At 40.6% G+C, this 24,350-nt stretch overlaps 1 protein-coding gene across 1 annotated transcript in view; it reads left to right on the top strand.

Moving 5' to 3' along the window:
- LOC126210657 (mitogen-activated protein kinase kinase kinase 10-like) overlaps window positions 1-24,350 on the top strand; it is a 696,141-nt gene that overhangs the window by 563,255 nt on the left and 108,536 nt on the right. Inside the window, exon 4 of the mRNA XM_049939988.1 lies at window positions 5,053-5,228. Coding sequence (XP_049795945.1) covers window positions 5,053-5,228 — 176 coding nt within the window. The remainder of the gene's footprint in view (window positions 1-5,052; window positions 5,229-24,350) is intronic.

Raw genomic sequence — 24,350 nt, 5'->3', positions numbered from 1 at the left:
CCGAGCCATTTCTTCAAATGCATGAAGAGGTGATAATCACTTGGTGCCAGGTCTGGGCTGTAAAGTGGATGGTTGATAACGTCCCACTTGAAGGACTCGAGAAGGGCCGTTGTTCTGCGAGCAGAGTGAGGACGGGCGTTATCGTGCAAAAAAACGATACCGGAAGTCAGCATACCACGGCGTTTGTTCTGTATAGCCCGTCGTAACTTTTTTATTGTTTCACAGTACACGTCTTGATTAATGGTCATACCACGTTCCATGAATTCAACCAACAACACCCCTTTGGCATCCCAAAACACCGTTGCCATCAGTTTTCTGGCAGAAAAATCTTGCGAGGCTTTTCTTGGTTTGGTAGGCGAATTTGAATGTGCCCACATCTTTGATTGTTCTTTTGTCTCAGGGTTCACGTACTTAATCCAGGTTTCGTCACCGGTCACGATTCTGTTTAACAATGGTTCTCCTTCGTCCTCATAACGTGACAGAAAGTCTAATGCAGAAGCCATTCTTTGAGTTTTGTGGTGGTCGGTAAGAATTTTGGGCACCCATCGTGCACAGAACTTACGGTAACCCAATCTTGCTGTCACTATCTCGTACAAGAGTGTCTTAGAAATCTGTGGAAAACCAGTAGACAACTCCGACATTGAGAAACGTCGATTTTCACGAACTTTTGAATCAACTGTCTGAACGAGTTCGTCAGTCACCAATGATTGTCTACCACTCCTCTCTTCATCATGAACGTTTTCTCGTCCACTTTTAAATAAACGTACCCATTCACGGACAACTCCTTCACTCATAACTCTTGGTCCGTACACGGCACAAAGCTCACGATGAATAGCTGCTGCAGAATATCCTTTGGCTGTAAAAAACCTTATGACAGCACGCACTTCACATTTGGCGGGGTTTTCTATTGCAGCACACATTTCAAACTGCCACAAAAACTAAACTAGCGCAAGTACGACGTTCACTCGACCACGGCTTGATGCCGACTGACCTGTTGAGTGCGTGAACGCACAGAGGCGTCGCTACTCCCCCCACAACCCGCACTGTGACCAATCGGAGGTTACTTTCTGAACCACCCTCGTAGTTTTGACAGCTAGAATTACTTATTATACATTTAAATTTATCTTTAGGCAGTACTGGAATTTCTTGTTCTTAAATTATGGAACTGCATTTGTTTTAGTGAAGATTCAACTGCAATTTTATTGTTTTGCAACTATTACAACTTATTGAGGCAAGTTTTGCCATGGTGTGTGAAATTGTTTTGTTTCTCATTTCATCCTGGTCAGGAGAGACTTATCAAACTGTCGTTTTAGTTTACATAACCAATTCTGTTAATGGAGAGTGGGAATTAGTGAGTATTTTATGTAGAATTGCAGAAAGTAGAGTTAAGCCTTTCTCTTGGTAAGGAAAATATAGTTAGTTGCAGTATGCTTGCATCCAAGCAGTATTCCACAGTTAAATTTTGTGTTGGAAAACAGGTTATGTAGTGAGTAAGAGGTAGGAGACCTTTATTGACACCGAGCGAGGTGGCGCAGTGGCTAGCACACTGGACTCGCATTCGGGAGGATGACGGTTCAATCCCACGTCCGGCCATCCTGATATAGGTTTTCCATAATTTCCCTATATCACTCCAGGCAAATGCCGGGATGGTTCCTTTGAAAGGGCACGGCCGACTTCCTTCCCCGTCCTTCGCTAATCCTATGAGACCGATGACCTCGCTGTCTGGTCTCCTCCTCCAAAACCAACCAACCTTTATTGACAATATTGTAGTATATTAACTGAAAGTTTGTCCCTGGATACAACACTGAAAGCTATTTTGGTGTTGATATTACAAGCCGGCCGAAGTGGCCGTGCGGTTAAAGGCGCTGCAGTCTGGAACCGCAAGACCGCTACGGTCGCAGGTTCGAATCCTGCCTCGGGCATGGATGTTTGTGATGTCCTTAGGTTAGTTAGGTTTAACTAGTTCTAAGTTCTAGGGGACTAATGACCTCAGCATTTGAGTCCCATAGTGCTCAGAGCCATTTGAACCATTTTTTTTTGTTGATATTACTGCTTATTTTCCCAGTGATCAGAGGCATAGCTTACACAGATGTAGAAATCTTGGCACCTGTTATGAATTAATACCCAATGTTTCACTAACTTCTGAGTTTCATGTCTATAATTTCAATCCAAAATTTTGCCCATCACATTCATGATGTTACTGATGAAGATCAGTTGAAAAAGTAGTGATGAAGATCAGTTGAAAAAAGTAACTTTGTTGCCAAAGGTAAATTGTACTTTGTTTGTACTGCAACATTCAAGATATGTCTCATTGCCAAAGATGATTTCTTCTATCAGAATTACAGAGTGAATGACAATTGAGCACAGGAAGGGGTGATTTATCAGTTATCTGTTATGCTGAAGTGCTATATGGCTCTGTGAGCAGCAAGTGTGCAGTTTGTACTGAGTACGATCGTAAGTTCTTTGTTAACGTGCAGTATTGAGTTTGCTTTGCAGGATCATAACTCTTGTCACTTTCCTAAGCTATTACTCAGTTAGTTTCACACATTGTGTAAAAGAAACATACAACATGAACAGAGGAAAGGACAAGACAAAACAATTATGTTATGGGCTGCAGTTGTCGTCCGCAGTTGAGGTGGCAGAGCGACATGACACCTGTGCACGGAACAGAGGGTGTGACCAAGTTCATGCACTGATTGGTTGTTGCCATTATAGCTCTCCTGTAAACACAAAGCTGTCAGTCACTTTGTTATTCTGAGCCAGGTATACATCCATATACTCCAAAAACCTCTGTGAAGTGCACACAGCATGGACATTGTGTGATACTGAAAATACGAGGGTTGGAACTTTAATAGTGGCAACTATTTATTTACAGTTCGTACAAAATAAATATGTGTTTCAAAGTTTTACTGGCCTTCAAAGTAGTCACCAGCATTGTGTATAACCCATTGCCAGCAATGTGGAAGTCATAGGATACTCTTAGCAGTGCCAGTTGTGTTGACAGTTCGAGCGGCGCGGTCTATTGTCCGACAAATTTGTAGCAGTTCTGAAGTGAATGCCGTGAAGTGTTTCCTTCAGTTTAGAAATCGAGTTGAACTTACAAGGGCTTAAGTCAGGGGAGTGCAGTAGGTGGTATAGCACTCAGCAGCCCCACCAGTCAAACAAGTCAGTGACAGCTTGCACTGTACGTGCTTTAGCATTGTCCTGCAAAATGATGGTCAGGTCCTGCAGAAAGTGTCATCACTTCTGTCTCTAAGCTGGTCGTGGGTTGTGTTCCAAAAATGAACGGCATAGAGACAGAAGTGATGACACTTTCTGCAGGACCTGACCATCATTTTGCAGGACAATGCTCAAGCACGTACAGTGCGAGCTGTTACTGATTTGTTTGAGTGGTGAGGCTGCTAAATGCTATACCACCTACTGCACTCCCCTGTCTTTAGCCCTCGTGAGTTCAACTCGACTTCTAATCTGAAGGAAACACTTCACGGCATTTGCTTCAGAACTGCTAAAAGTTCATCGGGCAGTAGACTGCGTCGCTCGAACTATCACCACAACTGGCACAGCTAAGAGTATGCTATGACTTCCACATTGCTGGCAGTGGGTTATACACAATGCTGGTGACTACATGGAAGGTCAGTAAAAATTTGACATATCTATTTTATACGAGCTGTAAATAAATAGTTGCCACTAATAAAGTTCCAACTCTCGTATATCCACTCACTACAGCTAAGAATGTGACTTCCTCATGTAAACATAGCAGTTATTTTCGTTTCGCATCTATGTTGTAATTATTGTACTTAGTATTCTAAGACAAAATTTATATAGCTGAGTGAATTTGATATGAAATAATAAATGTAGTAAACAGGGATCCAGAATTTCAATCAGTCATGTTGTTGATACAGTTATTGTGTGTTTTATTTAGCCCTTTGGTAAATGCAGTTGCGGCATAAGAGTAGCAGTTAATGATAGAATTTGATACCAGATTACCTCCCTTTGATTGCTCTGACGTCAAGAGATAACAGAATGGCTCAGTTTTAAAATCTCTGATTCTTTATGGCATCAGTGCCTGGAAGATCTGTGATTCAAAAATACGGTTTAGTAATATGAAAACAGACCTTTATCTATTGTACATGCAGGTAGTCTCTATTGGTCAATAAAATACATAGCACTGCTTCAGTAACTTTTCATCTCTCATATTCGAGGCTGCGCGGGGTAGCCGTGTGGTCTAGGACGCCTTGCCATGGTTTGCATGGCACACCCCTCGGAGGTTCGAATCCTCCATCAAGCATGGGTGTGTGTGTTGTCCTTAGCGTAAGTTAGTATATGTTACATTAAATAATGTGTAAGCCTAGGGATCGATGCTTCAGCAGTTTGGCCCCATAGGAACTTACCACAAATTTCCAAAATTTCATATGCAACTGTTTCATCTCAGAAACTGAGGTCCCAATAGGAAGAATGTGATGCTAAGGACTATGAAGCGCAGTAATCATATAAGATTGGGAGGAAAACTTGTAAACGTGAAGCATAGTACGAGAAGGAACAGGGCATGAAAGAGACATCAAAGAAATGATGAAGTGTGTTTAAGTAATAGGCTGTGCCTGAATAAGTGGCATGAAGGATAAGTGAAAACAAAATTGTATTCAAAATATTTCTGCGGGTATAAAAGGTAGAGTAATAATATTTCATCTTACAGGGAAAAGCAAGAAAGAATGCGGGAACATCAACAGATTACACGTAAACATTGTAGATGAAATTATTTTCTACAGCAGGTACTGTGGAAGGGGTTGAAGGAAACAAGTAAAGTGTGAAGAGAATACACAAGTCATCCAAAACTAGTTGCAGTGGTAACACAAACAGGACACACTTTCAAGTATTAAATTCTATTCCTTTCCATGACGTAATGTTTTGCTGTAATTTGAGTGAGGGTACTCCTTTTCTCTTCACGTAAAAGTATTTTCTTATTGTCATGACATTGGAAGTAATAACAATAATTTATATCTTTCAGAAATACTGAACATTTCAGACTCTTATTATCAGAATTTTTCATTACAGCATGCTGGAATTCTGACCCACACATGAGACCTTCATTCGAAGACGTCCTCCTAGCACTCGACGCAATAATGCATTCTGCATTCACTCAGACACCCCATGAGAGTTTCCACACCATGCAGGAAGACTGGAGGCAAGAGATAGAGCAAGTCCTCCATGGATTGCGGATGAAGGAAAAAGTGAGTATGCCATTTTGAAGCCCAGAAAAATGGTAACAGCCTTACAGGTATTTGCAGTGCAGACACTTCACTTGCTTCTGAATAGGAAATAAAGTATTATATATTACTGAAAGAACAGTTGCCCCTTGAATGATAAAAAGAATAATTGAAGTATAAATGTGTGAATGATTGTTTGAGCATTCCAACGTAAATCGTTGACTATGTAGCTGAGGTTGAAGAGAATTTGAAAAGTAATTTTCCTTCATTTTTAAATTTGTGTAACTCCATGTAGCAACACTCTTTCTTAAGACTGTTAATGTTAACTAATATTTACTTTTGATAGTAAACATAGAGTTCAAGTAGATGTTAAAGAAGGTTGCTACTAGTGATAATTGAACCAGTGACTTTGCAATGACGAGTCTTAAACATTACGCACTCAACTACTGGCGACTCTGCAAAGCTTCTCAAAAAGTTTTATACTGAACAGCTGAGACAGGAGCAGTTTTAGTGACACAAACAGATGCACAAACTGAAAAATTTCAGAATTTTATTAATAGTTTCTACATTATGAATAAATCTGAAAAATTCAATATTGTAATCTAAATATTAGTTTCTTCATTTTGAGAAGAGAGTGAAAAATTCAGTATTATATTTTAAATCTTTTCCTTTACTCCGATTTCCTTACTGACATATATCCTGATCCAGGATTTCAATACTTTTCATTTCCCCTTCATTGACACACTTTTTTTTATTATTTCTCCCAATCTTGTGGATGCATTTGTGTGTGTGTGTGTGTGTGTGTGTGTGTGTGTGTGTGTGTGAGAGTGCACAAATGCCCATGCGTGTTTGCTCTCTGTTGCAGATGCTTCTGTCTCTGTGATTCACTAGTTGACACTCATTTTGTGTCTTACTTAATATTTTCCTGCATAATCGAAGCCCATAAGAACTGTTAACTCTAGAAGCCACACCAATCAACCTGTGCTAGATGAAGCTAACCATAGTTTCCAGGTGCAGCCTGAACACTAGCTGCTGCCTGTTGGAAAACAATCACTCAATATCAACAGTTGAATTTAATTACTTAAATACACTTGGAAAATATTGAAAATGGTTCTTGATGTTTTGAATTCTGTAATACTTTACTGAAAAGTATATTTTAATAGATATTTTTGGTCAGCCCTGCCTCAGAACCTTTAATTACAAGCCGCGTGCTTGGTTTAATGTGAAAATAATATGATCAAATCATAATCATTTACTGTTATCGGTATGTTAAAGCAGTGTCACAGTGCAGTGGTGAAATATGTTATTTATGAAACAACCAATTGGTAGTAGACTTGAATGCTGCTATGTATTTCTGTTCTTCTAAGTTAAATCTACTTGCAAACAAAAATGTGGCACTGTGGCCACTTTTAAACAATTAACCCTGTATTGTTATCGAATTACTCGTGGGAAACGCCTGAAATTTTGCAGACGTGCTATGTTCACGGTATGCTACTCTTTTTTTTTTTTTTTTTTTGCTCTTCAAAAACTGAGGTCCCATTTGGAGACACCCCTTGTCACTCAGTTCAGTCACTGCATTTGTATATTTTACATTTTTGCACCTTTCAGTTTTACATACCAGTATCATGGCTATTACTTGTTGAGACAGTATCTTCTGTCTTCACAGCAGGCAGTCTTGAGAGATGCTCAGTAAATGAGACTGGTGCTGCTGTAGAAGTCTTTCGTTGCACACTCTTGTTGTTTCTGGTCAGTCACACAGTTTCATTCGTACTGTCCTTGGAGCACTTACACAGTTGATATATGTGGCCGTTAGGGAATGCTGATGATTTACCAACCTTTCAGCTGGCCAAAATGGGAAGATTCTGGTATATAATGTTACAATCATAATAATGTTCGAAGAACTTTTCCTTACCTGAAGGAAAACTCGAGTAGGAAAAAGTAGTCATCCTTTTCACTTTCACCCAAACAGCATTGATGCATACAGCTTTACTCAAAACAGGAGCAAGCATCATCATTGTTTACTTTACTCATGTTGGTAGTTCAAGAAGATTGAGAACATTTTATACAAGGTTCAGGACAGTTCCTAATAGGTTATCACAATTTAGTTTTCCCTCAGTTTGGTGGAAATACTTTTGGCTAATGTCAGGATAATTTTCTGATGTAGGTCATGTACCATAAAGCTCAGTGATGCTACATTGGTATGATTGGATGTAGTGCAATACTGCCCTGCTCCCACTATAACTGCATCTGTGTTGAATTTGTGGTGGACTCTGTAACAGTCTGCATGTTTTGCCGTTGCTCAAGCAGCCATGTTTCTCTAGAAAATGTGGTCCTGTCTGGTTACTCAGATTTATATTTTTCACAGCTTCTGTAAATACTTTCAGCAGATATTGCATTGTTTTTGGTGGTAATGGCTCCCTCCCTCTCTCTGCTTGACTAGTGATCTGATTGTGATGATCTCGACATGAACAATTAGTGAAACTTTAAGTTTTCTTTACTGTCCTTTTTTGAGACACACTTGAAAGCATGGGAGACATTTCCTATCTCCTTTCTTGGATCAGTGAAGTAGTATTAGTAGAAGTATAATATAAATTTAATATGTCATTAAAACATCTATTACATTTTCCATTATTGGACTACAGTACATGTTCTCTCAAAGTGCCTTCAGTGGTTGTCTCACCACACCTATTCTTCTTTGTGAAGAAGCTGGAAGTACAGAACAGAGGACTTTATAAAATTATAAAATCTAATTCTTCATTTTCAGCTGTGGTTAGATAAAAGTAAGGAATTTAACTGGTTTGAAACTGAAAATATGTAGTCATATTCTTTGTTTCTTCTACTTATTTGGTTGGTTATCTGTGTATCTATTGTATAATGTCAGGTATCTAGAATAGCAGTAGTGTGATTATTTTTATCAGGAATGGGTTATGACTTTTACTACTACTATCAGTATTATGAACTTGCAAAACTTAATAAACAATAACATAGATTTTGATGTGGTTAAATAGAAAGTTTATATATTTGTACTTATTGTTGAGTTTTTATGTTTATCCATCTGTATAAGTTGATGGAAGGAGCACAAATGGTGAAATTATTGTTGTTTTATTTGGGGTAATGTCAGCTGTAGGTGCTGAATTTTAAATGGCAGTTCATATTATTGTTCCTTGCTCATACCTCTTACAAATGGAATTTAGATCACTGTATTTTATTGTTATTAGTTAGTTGGCAGTGTATGTCAGCAAATATGATGCTGTGGATGAGCCACATAATAGTTTTGTTCATGTTACAAGTTATATTTTCAATTTTAAATTGCGCCTTTTGAGCATTTAATGTATTTGACAATTAAAACCCATAGTTGTAAAATATTACAGCATTTCAGAGTAACCATTGTTCCTTTCATGTTAGGCTGCAGTTTAGTGAGTAATGTATGGTCAAAATATCAGAACAAAGTCAGCAATAAATATTAGACTTAGTTTGTGTAGATGGTGATTTGACTTATGGCAGTGTTTCATAGCCTGACTGACTTCTCAGAAATCACATCTGATCACACTATCCATATAAATTACAAACCTGCATGCCTTGCTTGTCTCCTCTCTCTCACTGATGACTAGTATTTATATAATGCACAACTATCATCACACACCTGTATTGTTTCGTTTAGTGATGAAACAAGACAGGAAAAGAAGAATTAATATATCACTATGGCTCGACACAATTTTCTTTACAGTGCGTTCTCAGTTTTGTGTCATGTTTTCAGTAACATTATACAGTTTCATATGCACCTAAAAACAGAACCAAACCTATTTTGCTTTGGTTAGTTTAATGGCAACGTTGTGTTCTCTTTTATTGCTGTATTTGAAGTGTAATGCTTTTCTCTGATCTTCATTTGACTAGATTATTGTTTCAGTTTATTAATTGTGAAGACTAATTCCCTCACAAGTTTATGGAATGTTTTTTAGCATGCTTGCCTTTTACCACACCCATGGTCTTGGAGTGTGAGCTCAAATGTCTATAACAAAATAAAAATTGAATCTCAATTATTGCAGCTGAGATGATAGCACTGCACTTTGTGCAAGCATATCACAGAGGCTGCATATATATTTTGTTTCTTAATGTTTTATGCCATATTGAAATGCTGTCATATGTTCAGTCACCTTTTGCTATGAGAAAGCCTCTTGTAGTCTCCTTGGTAAAAATTGTCGTTTCTTACTCTCTTCCCTACGCTACTGCAGGCTTGCCGATCACTTGAAGAGGTGAGTGTTCTAAATAAACTGCTTGCATTTGTGTTGCATGCATTTGTAGAAATTTTTCAGTTATTGTTTTGTATCTGCATTTCTTTTGTTAAAGGGAAGAAATGAAATTGATAAATCTGTGTGAAACTATATTCAGAGTTATCCAGTTTCTTTAAAAAAAATGACCCTCTCCCCCCTGTAGGCACACTATCCTGCAAGAATGTTGTGCACAATACTGAATGAATTAAGAGAATGGTTATGATTTTGATTTTGTGTAATAACTGCTATGGGAGATTAGGAAAATTAATAGTCAGTCATCTGACATCTGCAGTTTATCTGAAAGCAAAGAAGCATATACTTTTTGCTCCAAAAAGCAATTTCTTATTTTTTGCCACAGCACTGAAGCATAAATTAGCAAATGGTGTCCCATCGTATAAGAATGATTGAGAGTGTGCAAGTGCTATGTAGAACTCCAAGGCTAAAAACATTGGCAATAATGGAGCATTGCGTAGTTACACCATGTTCTGGTTATTAGTTTCAACAAAGAACTTGGATACTTTCTGTGCCCCTGGATGAATCTTTTACTGTGCAACAGAATGAAATGGAGCTTCTTGATGAAATGAAGCTCCTTGATGGGTTAGACCTGCAGTTATTATGGTGGTCAAATCTAGACCTTTGCATTCCACAGGAAATGTTATACCAGCTGAGTGTGGCTTGTGACTTGGCTCAAAACTGTGATGTGCCAGTACTTCTCTCCTGATTTTTCACTTTAAGAGGTTCTCAGATGATTCTGGAACATCTCCAAGACTGTGGTTATGTGATTTGACACTTCGTCCCAGTTGCAGTAATCCTGAAAGATATGCACGAATGCCTCTGTCAAGTTTGGGAATGTCCAGTGGAGGTACTTGCAGACTGCTACTTTGAATTGGAGTTTGAGGCCCACCAAAAGGTTACATTGGCACAGAAATGCCTGTGACCCTGCGATTTAGGCTCAGGTTCCAGTTTGGCAAACACTTTTAATCTTTCAGGAAGTTTTTCCTTTGTTCTTCCGAAAATGTGACCTAAAAGATGGCTTAGAACATCAGATGGTTTGTGGCACTGTAGAATGTGATACTTAGTGCCCAGGCCAAAGAAATAAAAACACTTTCCTTTATGGCTGTGGGAAATAGTGAGTGGAGGAGAGAAGAATCTCTACAGAGTACATTCACATTGACCGTCATTCGATTATGTCCCGCAGAACTGGCGGGGCAACAGTTTTAAGAGTGGTATTACCAGAGAAAGTTTCCAGTTGCTTGTATCTTCTGCATAAATTTTATTCTCAGCTGTTACAGTAACTTGACTCTTCAAGCAGGATTGATTGGCAACTGAGATATATTATAATGTGGCATGGTGCCAGCATTAGTGGCTGAGCAGCAGTATGCCCACACCTCTCTTAATCTATTAATGAACCAGTTTGAATTAGTTTTCTTGACACCACAATGGCAATTTATAATAAAAATTATAGAATTTAGGACAAAATATGGGGAGAGAAGGCAACCACTGAACTGCAGATTAGCGACAGGTATTACGTGACTGCCTTCTGTCTCAAACACAGACCCCTGTGCTGATGGAGGTGGTGTGTGTGTGTGTGTGTGTGTGTGTGTGTGTGTGTGTGTGCATTTTTCTGATCTTTTCAAGTGTGCCTATGCACTACACATCATTCATCTGCAGGTGAATAGTCACCTTTCTTCGTTTTTTGCTTGTTGTTTCCATCCTAGAATATCAATTATCATAATGTCTTGTAAAAGTCTCTTTGTACTTTATTATAAAGATTCATATTTTTCTATTGTTTTTACTTCCTGTAAATTCAGACTGCCAGAAGCTGTTTGCATGGCATTAACTTTTTAAAAGTCCTCATTATTGTCATAAATGATTGATTGTGTCTTCAGTTTATATAGAAATGTTAATTTCTAAGATTAGATTATCTCTTTTTTTTCCATGCATGCTTAAGTGTATCTGTCTGAAAACTGCCTGCTTGTTTTCGTCTGAGATCTATAGAGCCGTGGTAATAAATGTGCCCCACTGTATTCTATCTACATTGAAAAATTAATACTAGTTACCAAGCAATTTTACACCACACAGTTCTACTGTTATTTATTTTGTCTGACGTACTTTGTTGTTCTGTATTTCTAATGCAATCATTGTTTCTGCCTTTAAGTCTTGCGAGTGTATCTCAACTATTACTCAATTGAAGAGGAAGCCTCTACCACTGTAGTAGTTAAAATTTCACATATTCAATATTATGCAAAGAAAAAATATTTTTTTGCTAATTGTGTATAAACATTATCTGTTATAATGATAGCTTTTTTTCCTGTTTGTAGTTTGTCAAATGCACATTTTTTTTATCTTTAACTTTCCAGTTAAGATGTGTATGTCATTCAGTAATGGTAAGACAAGCTTCAATTTTGCACTGATTTGGCACACACAACATAAAATTCAGACATATGTAAGGAAAGAATATGAGAGAATGAAGTTTTTCCTGATAACATTCTTCTATGAAATACTTTTGATGTATAGAATGCTGGTATAGTTGGTTCAGAACACCACAGCCGTTTTCCTTCCATGTGCTTCCCCAAATAACAAACAAAAGCTAGAGTTTTCCCATGATGTGATGAGACGAGAAACCTGTGAATGTTTTATACAAGAAGATGGGAATTAATACCCAGTCAGTGTATAGGTCATAGAGGGGCAGCATTAGTGTATTTGGGGATGCACATGGAAGAGAGATGGCTGCAGTCTGTTTAAGAAACCATTCCAGCATTCTTCCTATTTATAAAGTTGGGAAACAATGGGGAATTTGAATAATTGGGATGTAGTGACGAGGAATTCAGTTACGTTACCACCTTCCCCTTGCATATGTGAACAAGTGAGATAGAGGTGTATTGTTCAGTAGAATGCTTCTGTTATTGAAACAGCAATAAAGATAAAATTATGGAAATAATTGAGAAGATGTATGCTGGGACAAGTCTGAGATACTTTATTGATTACCTCAGCCCATGATGGTTAATGGAAGTCTCAAAAACTCAGATTTTTCATACATATTGGCATTGCTTAACTGCCTCCCAACAGTTTGTGAACTTTTCACTTTAGCAATGCCTGTAAGTAGCATTGTATCTCTAGATTCTAGTTGGGTTAGAGAAATGCTTTGTGGCACTATTGGAAAAAACTGTTCCAACATTTCATGTAAATGGTGCACAGGAGGACATAGCACAGTGTTTTATTTGATTATGAGAGGGTGTAATGATTTAATAAGTGGGTAGCAAATGAGAAGTTCGGTTGCTGTTCACGTATTAGAACATGATGCTGACATTCAGATGAAACTAGGAGGAAAATTAATCCAGAATGAAATGTGTTAACAAATGAAATAAATCATATTAAACTGTAATTATTGTTGCAAGAATAAATAACAGCAGCAAGACCTGCCATGGAGATAATGCCCACAGGCACCAGTAGATGACGGGACAAGCGAAGTTCGAGAACTGGACTTTGTTGTGGATTGGCAAGGGGGCCAACCCACTAATGTAAGAGGAAGCCAAAAGGCACGCGTTTTAGCTCACACAGGCTGGCATGAGGTCTGGAACAGGACAAGGAAGTTGCACTAGAAAAAAAGGATGTAGCTGGTGGAATACTTAACTTTAATCCATTAATGTTGAGCGTAGCTCTTGTCTGTACATTCTTTACAATATCAATAGCAACTGATAATGGCGCCTTGCTAGGTCGTAGCAAATGACGTAGCTGAAGGCTATGCTAACTATCGTCTCGGCAAATGAGAGCGTATTTTGTCAGTGAACCATTGCTAGCAAAGTCGGTTGTACAACTGGTACGGTGGTGTTATAAGGCTTCCGCCTCCCATGGGGAGGACCCCATGTTGACGTATGTGACGAGGAAGGAGAGCCTAACAACAGGCGAGGCTGTGCCACCCGCACCCTGCCATTCGGTCCGAGGGGAGCTAGGAAATGCCTGAAAACCTGCTCCAGGACGCACGCCAACATGCGGTGTATGCGCCCGCAGAGAGACAGGAGGGGCCAAAGGGTTGACCTCCATCGGGCCGGGGCACCCGACGGGCGAAGACGACACATGGTCCGGAGCGGGCAAGAGTTCCATGTCGGAGGACAACTGGTTACGGAAAGGGATCGGCGGCGTGTGACCCAGGGAGGCGCCCGGTGGTTGCAGCGAAGCGTCCACTGCGGGCATCGCCGGCGGGAGAACAGGCGGCGGCGGCGTCACGTCGCCATGGGGCAAAGTGGAAGGCAGCGTCGGTAACACCTGGGGATGAGGCAAGCCAGTAGATGGGTCCCCAGGGCGCTGACCAGACGGCACCGTCGCTGAAAGCAGACGGGGAGCGGCAGATCCCATGCGACGACAGAGGCGCAGCTGGTTGAGATGCCGGCGCGCATCACCAGAGGCCCCCAAAACCAGATACATAGCGCGGCCGAGGCAGCAAAGAATGCGCCCTTCGAGCCAACGCCGTGAACCTCGATAGTGACGATAGTAGACAACGTCGCCCAGAGCAAAAGCAGGAGTCTGCCGCTGCACAGGAACCTGATGCTGCGGATGTAGCAAAGACATCAAGGTTCGATGAGGACAACCGTGGAGCAACTCAGCCGGCGAGCGACCATCTCGGGGCTGAGAGCGATAAGAGGACAAAAAGAGCAATAATGCGTCCTCCCGAGAATGCGACTCTTTCAACTTCAACATCTGTGACTTGAAAGTCCTGACCAATCGTTCAGCGGCACCGTTTGACTGAGGCAAAAACGGCGCGGATGGCAGATGTTGAATACCATTGGCCTTGCAGAATGACTGAAATTCTGCGGACATGAATTGTGGGCTATTGTCGGAAACAATAGTCTGTGGCAGACCTTCAATGCAAAAGATAGCAGATAACGCTTGGATGGTGGCAGATGACGTTGTGGAAGACATCCGGACAACAAAAGGAAAATTACTGAATGAATCTACCACAACCAACCATCAAGCATTCCAGAATGGACCAGCAAAATCGATGTGTAAGCGTTGCCAAGGGGAAGTGGCTTTTGGCCATGCAAAGAATTTCCGCGGTGGTGCGGATTGTTGTTCGGCCCACGCCATGCAAGAAGAGCACATATTCGTAATCGCAGCATCGATTCCGAACCAAGTACAGCGCTGACGAGCAAGTTGTTTCGTTCGCACTATACCCCAATGTCCTTGGTGGAGAAGCCATAAGACAGAGGACTGTAACAAACGTGGGACCACGACCCTGGACTGTTCATTATCAGAACGCAACAGCAAAACACCACGTCGTACAAAAAGTCTCTCCTTGTGAGCAAAAAATCGGCGAACCAACGGATCCTCGATCCGTGACTTTGACAAGGGCCATTGCGTAGCAACAAAACGCAGAACGGTAGCAAGGACAGGGTCAGCAGCCATGGCTGTAGCTACACGAAGAAAATCAATCGGAAACGATTCGACCACATCATTGGTTTCCGCATCAATGAACAAGCAAGCAAGTTCTGAGGAATCGAATGCTCTATCCTCATCAACAGGCAAACGGGACAACGCATCGGCGTTTCCGTGCTTAGCAGTGGACTGATACAAGATATCGTAGCGGTACTGCGAGAGGAAAATAGACCAGCGAATGAATTTCTGCGCTGTACATGGAGGTACAGGCTTGTTCGGATGAAAAAGCGATGTCAAAGGTTTGTGGTCTGTGATGATGGTAAAGTGATGACCATACAAGAAATCATGAAACTTAGTAACACCAAATACGAGAGCCAATGCTTCTTTCTTGAACTGTGAATGATTTCTTTGCGCAGACGAGAGCAATTTGGACGCAAAGGCAATAGGGCGATCGTGCGATCCATCTTTGTGCGCAAGCACAGCACCAATCCCGAAATCCGATGCATCCACCATCAACAAAAGGGGCTTCTGGGGATCGAATGGCGTAAGGCAAGTATTGGAAAGCAACACTGATTTCAACTGGCGAAAGGCGCATTCGCATTCCATCGTCCAGACGAACGGAACACCTTTACGGCGTAAGCGATGAAGCGGAGCTGAAATGGAAGAGGCGTGCGGCACATATTTGTTATAATAATTAATTTTCCCCAGCACACTCTGTAGCTGATTCAGATTCTGCGGCAAAGGCAAGTCTTGTATGGCATGGAGGTGCTCGGGACTGGGATGTATGCCTTGGGCATTGAGTACATGTCCCAGGTAGGGTAAGTCACGAGCAAAAAACACACATTTGTCCTTCCGCAAGCAAAGACCATTTTGTCGCAAGACCTGAAATAATGTTCTGAGATTGGCTAAATGTTCTTCTTCCGTCTGTCCGGAGATCACAATATCGTCCAGATAGTTTGCTGCAGTAGGGACCGACGCACAAACAGTTTGCAGATATTGCTGAAACAATGCAGGGGCGGATGCACACCCGAATGGCAGTCGTTTGAATCGATACAAACCAAGATGCGTGTTAACCACCAAAACGCGCTGGGATTCTTCGTCCACCGGTATTTGCAAGTACGCATCTGCTAGGTCCAACTTCGAAAAATATTTACCCGGGCACAGTTTGTCAAAAACATCTTCCGGGCGGGGTAAAGGGAAAGTTGCAATCACTAGTTGTGGATTCACTGTTGCCTTGAAGTCCACACAAAGTCTCAATTTTCCGGAAGGTTTTGGCAAAATTACTAAGGGTGATGCCCAGAGAGAAGCCTGCACACGTTCAATTACACCTTGCAATTCCAAATCATGTAATGTTTTTGCGACCTCATCACGCAAGGCGTGGGGAACATTGCGCACTCTGAAAAATTTCGGTTGCGCGTTGACTTTCAGTTCCAAATGTGCTTTATAGTTCTTAGCGCAACCAAGGCCTAGTGCAAAAATGTCTGCAAATTTGTCACAGAGACGAGAAACACCGTCTGAAGGCACAGTCTGGTTCACTGATAGGACCTGATTGACTATAGACAAGTTAAACAACTGAAATAAATCTAAACCAAACAAGTTCACTGCAGAAGAAGAACGAAGGACGTACAATGACAATACTTTTGTTTGTCCTTTGTATGTTGCAAGAAGGCTGCACTGTCCTAACACATGGAGCCCGTGACCTGAATATGTAGTTAGCTTAACATTGTCGGCACGCAACGGAGGTGTGCCCAGCTGTTTGTAGGTGTATTGATTGATCAGTGAAACTGCAGCTCCGGTATCGAGCTGGAATGGTATCACTTTGCTGTTAATGTCCAAGTCTACAAAAAGTTTATTGCCCTGCTGACGACAAGCGCGACTGTTTCGTGCAACGTGAACTGACACTGGTACAAAATCACTTGCGACATGACGGGATTTCCAGCGATGTTGACGCACTCTATTTGTGGGACGAACACAGTCACTGTTAGAGAGAGTGGCACTGGGCGGAGTGGAATGAACTACATGAATTTCCATGGGCGAAGTTTCACGAGCCTGAGTATTCTTGGTTCAATTCCGATTCCGGCGTGAAGCAAAGGGCCGAGAATGGTTGTAAATGTCCGATCTGAGCTTTTTCTGGTAAACACTCTGAACATGTCCTTTTTTATTACAGAAAAAGCAAATAGCTTGGCGTGACGGGCAATTCTCACGCGAATGTCTAGTAGCACACAGCGGGCATGATTTTAGCACTGAATTTGCTTGCCTGTGCGGCACACGTGGCTGAGGGCCTGGTGGCAGCTGCGCGGACGGGCGCGAGGGCTGTTTACTGTTCCGTGCAGCGCGCCCGGTGGGCCGGTTAATGTGACACACTGCTGGTGAAGTTTCGAATGATTCCTGAGCAAAGTAAAGTGTGTCCTGTCAATCCAATATGTCCATCACTTGTTGAAGGGAGGGATTGACTAGTTTCAAAATCTGTTCCCTTATACGAACATCAGAAATGTTCTGTGCAATTGCATCACGTACCATAGTATCTGAATAAGGGAGTCCACATTGACATTCAAAAGCACAATCCCTAGTAAAGCCTTGCAAGGTTGCAACCCACTCCCGATTAGTCTGACCTGCCGTACGTTTTGTACGAAAGAAGGTATACCGTTTGGCAACTACATTGACTGATTCTTTGAAATATGCATCTAATGCAGACAAAATTTCGTCGTAGGACAGAGTTGCTACGTCGTGGCGGGGAAATAATTTGACTATCACACGGTACGTGTGCACCCCTACGGAGGAAAGGAGATTAGGCTGCCGCTAATTACCTTGAATTCTGTAGGCGGCGAGATGGTATCCAAATTGGCGTGACCACTGCGTCCAGCTTTCCAGTGCAGCATCAAAAGGACGAAAAGTTGGTGCAACAGCGTGTTGTGGCTGCGTTAGCGGTGAAGTGGCGGCTGCCGCATTGTTTTGCATTGCACATTGACCCTGGACGAGATGTCCAAGGGCATCCAGTAAGGTCTGCGTCTGCTGATTCTGTAAGCGATAAAATTCGGACAGTACATCTGGAGATTGTGGTGAAGCCATTACACAAGTAAATCAGGGCAATATCGATAAGAACGCAGGAAACCTCGTCACCAAAATGTTGTGGATTGGCAAGAGGGCCAACCCACTAATGTAAGAGGAAGCCGAAAGGCACGCGTTTTAGCTCACACAGGCTGGCGTGAGGTCTGGAACAGGACAAGGAAGTTACACTAGAAAAAAAGGATGTAGCTGGTGGAATACTTAACTTTAATCCATTAATGTTGATCGTAGCTCTTGTCTATACATTCTTTACAATATCAATAGCAACTGATAATGGCGCCTTGCTAGGTCGTAGCAAATGACGTAGCTGAAGGCTATGCTAACTATCGTCTCGGCAAATGAGAGCGTATTTTGTCAGTGAACCATCGCTAGCAAAGTCGGCTGTACAACTGGGGCGAGTGCTAGGAAGTCTCTCTAGACCTGCCGTGTGGCGGTGCTCGGTCTGCAATCACTGATAGTGGCGACACGCGGGTCCGACGTATACTAACGGACCGCGGCCGATTTAAAGGCTACCACCTAGCAAGTGTGGTGTCTGGTGGCGACACCACAGACTTAATAGTGATTGTGATGTTTTATTTATGTATTAGTACTTGTTGTTGTTATATATTATTGCACACTATATGATATTGCAGACTGTATTTCACAGTTGCTGAAGCACAGCGCTACGGAGGAGTCCTGACGTGAACAAAATGTGTGTGTCAGCTGCTGGTTCTATGCAGCCAATGAGGGAGCATCGGGTAAACAATATGTTTGGAAGAAAGACACATTGTATCAAGTCTCATGTCAGTATAGAAGTGAAATATGATATGTATTCCGATAAAAACAGCTGTTTTCTCAGGTCCCACGATAACCACAACCTCAGAGGTACATTAGAAACAAAAGCCAAATATTTATGACGATGAACATGTAAATTTCACAGCTGTGCAACTAGGGTGGTGGTGGTGATGATGATTAGAAATAGTGATACCACAGATGACAGGGTTAGTAAGCAAAAAATGTAGAAAAGAAAACTGTCCAAAAAATTAATGTAAACCATTTCTTTTCATTCATTTTATTGTCCGCCCCCGGTAGTTGAGTGGTCAGCGCGACAGACTGTCAATCTTAAGGGCCCGGGTTAGATTCCCTGCTGGGTCGGAGGTTTTTCTCCGCTCAGGGACTAGGTGTTGTGTTGTTCTAACCATTATCAATTCATCCCCATCGACGCACAAATCGCCGAAGTGGCGTCAAATCGAAAGACTTGCACCCGGCAAATGGTCTACCCGACGGGAGGCCCTAGTCGCACATCATTTGCATTCATTTTATTTCGCCTTGGGTTATAAAATTGTAGAAATCAGTAAATGGCATAAATTTAGAATAGGTGTAATGTTAACTTTTTAGGCAGGTACTTAATGACAGGAAAATAGTTGGTAATTTTGATTTGTTGGACTATGTTAAGAACAAATTTTTCTTAAGGTGCCTTTGGAAAAGAGGGGTCATCTTATGCTAGGGTAAATACGATAATTCTGGAATGAAAATTTCACTCTGCAGCAGAGTGTACGCTGATTTGAAACTTCCTGACAAATTAAAAATGTGTGCCAGACTTGGACTTGAACTCGGGACCTTTTACTTTTGTGGGCAAGTGCTCTACCAACTGAGCTACCCAAGCACAACTCACAACCTGCCCTCACAGCTTTACTTCCATCACTACCTAGTTTTCTACATTCCAAACTTCACAGAAGCTCTCCTGCAAAACCTGCAGAACTAGCACTCCTGGAAGAGAGGATATTGTGAAGATACGGCTTTGCCACAGCCTGGGGTATGTTTCCAGAATCAAATTCCTAATTTTGAGTCTCGGTCAGGCACACAGTTTTAATCAGTCAGGAAGTTTGACGATAATTCTGGTTTGTATGCTATAGGGATACATATGAGATCAGCTTTCCTTTCTGGCTTTCTATTATTTAAACTCCAGTTTGGTCTCAAAGAGCATTTACAACTACCATTTATAAATTCATAGTGTCTATAGAAACTGTGTAAATATTCTTTTCAATTTTCCCACCACTGGTCTCCCACAGAACCTTTAAAAATATTTTTGTGGAGAAACCAAAGTTTTTCCCAAGTTCTGTCAAGGCTACATCTCTATCCTGCAGTCTTAGAACATCCATCATCTCATAAACATCTTGTCATAATAAATTTATATGACTACCACAATCAGTTAACATTTTCACCTATCTATTACATATATCAGTATCAGCATTTCTGGAAATCTCTTTCATTAACTGGCCAAACATGAGTGGGTTTCTGCGACAGGCCAGAGTCGCCAATTCTCCAGATATTTTTGATGGATCTGGCCCATTGATCTCAGGTCCGACACTTTCCGCTAAAGTGAGGCCCCAACCATCAAATTTGGTCTCTCAGAACTGCTGGGAAGACAGGTTCCTTTGTGTGTTGGACAAATCAGCAGATTTTCATGGTTTATCCCTGGACCCAGGACTGTAGTGCATGATCAACAGACCAGAGATCACAGGCAATGGATTTCAGTAGTTGCAGCTGAGTTTCACCGAAAGTATGTTGCACAGTGTGGCATTTGTAGGTGTTATTTTATTGTAGCACATTTTTGGATTGTATAACTTGTTTATACCATTGAGAGGAAGTTAATATGGATGATAGGAACAAGAAAATTGTAGCAGCCACCATCAATTTGTATGCTAAGTACTCATATTTCTTGAAAAGAAAGCTGAACAATATGGGTGAAAAGATGGAGTGCCGAAAGGTAACATTCCAGTCACATGGGTCTGATTCAGAATTGCAGGCAGTCCTTTGAGTCGTTAAGATTTTCTCTGCTAGGAAATGGATGTTTGCAAATCTTTGTGAATTGAATTAACTTGTAATACCTGAAAAATAATGGACTTATATAGTAATGGATTATATAATAATGAACGTACTATAAGCAATGTCTTATTAGCATGCACCATAATGCTGATTTGTCCAATTCATCCCACCATCTCCATTTTTTCACTCCTTTCAGAGGCCTCCACCTTTCTGAGCTTTTTCTGAAACCTGATTTCCGATTTTTTAGCAAGTTTAATAAAAACTTTGGTCCACAGTTGGAATACCATTTGCACAAATGGGGTCTTTCACTATACAGTTGTACAAGTTTTTCGATTTTGGATGTTGGCCTATTCCTTCACCATACTTAAAACAACAAAACTGTGTTGTCATGTGAGAACCACAAGAATACTAATGGGTTTTTTGAATGTCTCCCTTCATAGAAATCCACTCATTTGTGTCTAGCTGGAGAAGTGGAATAGCTGGTATCGAGAACTGCAGATCATCATCTGAAGGTGAGGTCTCCACTAATTTACAAGGAAGGAAGATTAGCATTTAACACTCTGACAATATCAAGGTCATTAGAGATGGAGTACAAGCTCGGATTGTTTCAAGTGTGGAGAAAGAAATTGGCCATGCCCTTTCAAAAGAATCCTCCCAACATTTGCCTGGAATGATTTGGGGAAATTGTGGGAAACCTAAATCTGTATGGCCGGTTGTGTATTTGAACAATCATCTTTCTGAATGCGAGTCCATTGCACTACCTCACTTGGTTCCACTAGCATACAGATGTGGTCTACAGATCCCTAAAAATCTTCTTTTGTGTGGCCAGCCATTACAAGAAAATGTTCTTGAAAGACTCTTTCCCCTTCCTCTTCTGCCAAGACGCGAAGATTTCTTCAGTTGCAGCCCACAATTCAGTTGGTTCTATCCCAGTAAAAGCACTGTTTTGAGTACCTGCCACTGCCACCAAAAATGTTAGAGCATTATTAACAGTAGAAAACGGCAAAGCAAATTTACAATACTCCAAAGAATGTGGTGAGAACCGTGATTTGATTTGATTGTCAGTTTTTCTCTTTTCAACTTCTCCAATAAACTTGTTTGTTTATTGCCACCAATTTGCATCCTCTTATCATCAGTACCACCAACATCCTCTTCACGTCACATGCCATCCTTAAGTTTCAACACAAGTTTATCAATATTGGAGAAATGATAACAAATTCCAGTAATCATTTCGTTTTCCATCCCACTATTTATACACAATATACTACAGGCTTTTCCCAATTCTGCTCCTGAAAATGACCCTCCAATAAATTACTACAAGTTCGCCACCTTTTGATGGAAAAGTAAAGCCAGAAAAATTTTCTCAGGAGTTTTCTGATTTTTTTTTCCTGTCACCCTGAACTGTTTTAAAAATTAACTTATGTAAAGATTTAATAGTTTTAATCGGTGCCATTTACACTTTGTTTTGTCAAAGTTGTTATTTCTAAGTGCAATATCAATTTGCTTCTCTTCACAACATTTAAAAATAGTGCAAACAAATGTTACAATCTTTCAAAATTAAAGTATAGGTAAATGTGACATTGGAAGTTCCAGCTAAGCCTTTCCTGTTCAAACTTGTTTCGAATAACTGTTTTTGTTTCATTGGTTATTTATCCTTTTGTCACAAAGTACAGTCTAACATTTCTCTTTGTGTCATTCTGCAAGCAACAATCATTAAAATGTGAGTCCTGCTCATAGATACAAAATTCACACAATTACATGTCACTGTCTCGTTGCAGGTAAAATGTCGCTAAGGGAAGTTTGATGTTAAATATTGTAGATAAAGGGCCAAAATTGCAACATCACTCATTGAATTGATTACAGTGGTGCCTCCATAATTTGTAGGAAAATACCTTTCCAACTTTCATGTAAACTGTTTGTTATAACCACAACAGCTTCAAATTCTGGTGATGAATGAACAAGAGAAGACTTGAATGCACCTCACATCTTCTCCATGGTTTTAGTTTCTCCATGAACGTACAAAAAGTATTCTGCAATATTTGGCTTTTCTGGTGTCTCATTGGTCTCGTCATCAGAAAAACCTTTAAGTCCTCTGTCTGAATCCTGCACTATTGTAAGAATCTGTGCAATATAATTTAATTTGCTGACAAATTTGTGTGAAATCTTGCTGTCATTTCAAAATCACAGTGTATCTGTTGTGTGCATTTTATGCTGTCAGCTGTGTTGAAATAATAGTTTGTTAGCCCCAATCTATTGAAGTAATACTGTTAATTTATCTTTTTACAGTTATGAAACTGATTTTATACCATATTTGGCTCAGCAATGGAGTGGGAATTGGAAAGAAAAAGAGAGAAACGAAACAAGAGTATAATATAGGTTAAACAGTTAAAGATGTAAAGTGTATATAGTGATGATAACAAAGGGAAGTGAATGTCAATAATTAAATACATTTTGAACATTAATATGCACCATCAGTAATTGCAAATATTGTGTTGTTATTCTTCTACAGAATTACCAGCCTATACTAATTTTCTATGTTCGAAAAGGAAATGTGTTGGCTCTTAATTCTTCAAATCCATAATTATCTACCTAGAGCTCAGTTTGCTAAGTATTCAGTCTGGTCATGAATTACACAACAGTTAGTAGTCTCAAAATGGATTATATGTATTGCAACCTCTGAGGAATGGCCACCAGTTTGAAACCACAACTACATCTAGACAGTGCCCTAATAACTTCAACCAATCAGTGCAAGTGCCTCAGATCAGTACTAACATAAATGGCTTCCATAGATAAAGACATTGAAAATCGTGTAAAAACTGGGTGGTTGAAATAGAGGTTACTAATAGGAGTTATCTGTGATGTGCAAATGCCTGTCAAAGTCAGAGGAAATATGTACAAATGAGCAATAAAATATAAAGTTCACAATGTTGGGCCGTGGACAGATCAGTTGAATGGAAGCTCATCAGGTTTAGAGGAGTGACCCCAAAAGACTGAGTCAGAAAAGACAACAACCTAGGCATGTTTAAGGTGGCTAATGTAGTGGGTAAGCATCAAGAGAACTGCCTAAACTGGTAGGGAATATCTTGTTCTGTGAGCCTAGTGACAAGACAAGAACACCACTACTCATGAAAGCGGCAATGTAAAGAAAAGATAGATTGTTACTTACCGCAAAGATGACACGTTACATTGCAGACAGGCGCAGTTAAAGGACACTTATTGCATTGGCTTTCACCTATAGCCTTTGTCAGGAGAAAAAAACACACACACACACACACACACACACACACACACACACACAGACACAAGCAAGCACACCTCGCTCACACAAGCACCATCTCTAACAGCTTGGACCAGAATGCCAAGATTCTGATCTGAGCTGCTCAAGATGGTGGTCATGTGTGCGTGAGATGCAGTTGCTTGTATGAATGAATCTGTGTGTGTTTCTCTTTCTTTTTCTGACAAAGGCTTTATCCGAAAGCTAATGTGTAAGTGTTTGCAACTTAATGTTTCATCTTTGTGGTAAGTATCTTTTCCTTACATTGCTGAAATTTCATCCTGAAGTTACCATTGTTTGATTTTATTTTTCATTAAAGAACTGATAAGAGGCCCTGAATACTGAATTGTAAGA

The sequence above is a fragment of the Schistocerca nitens genome, chromosome 10 (assembly GCF_023898315.1).
Source record: "Schistocerca nitens isolate TAMUIC-IGC-003100 chromosome 10, iqSchNite1.1, whole genome shotgun sequence".
NCBI classification, from domain to species: Eukaryota; Metazoa; Arthropoda; class Insecta; order Orthoptera; family Acrididae; genus Schistocerca; species Schistocerca nitens.
Note: the sequence above shows the minus strand (reverse complement) of the source record. Positions and strands in the feature narration are given on the sequence as shown.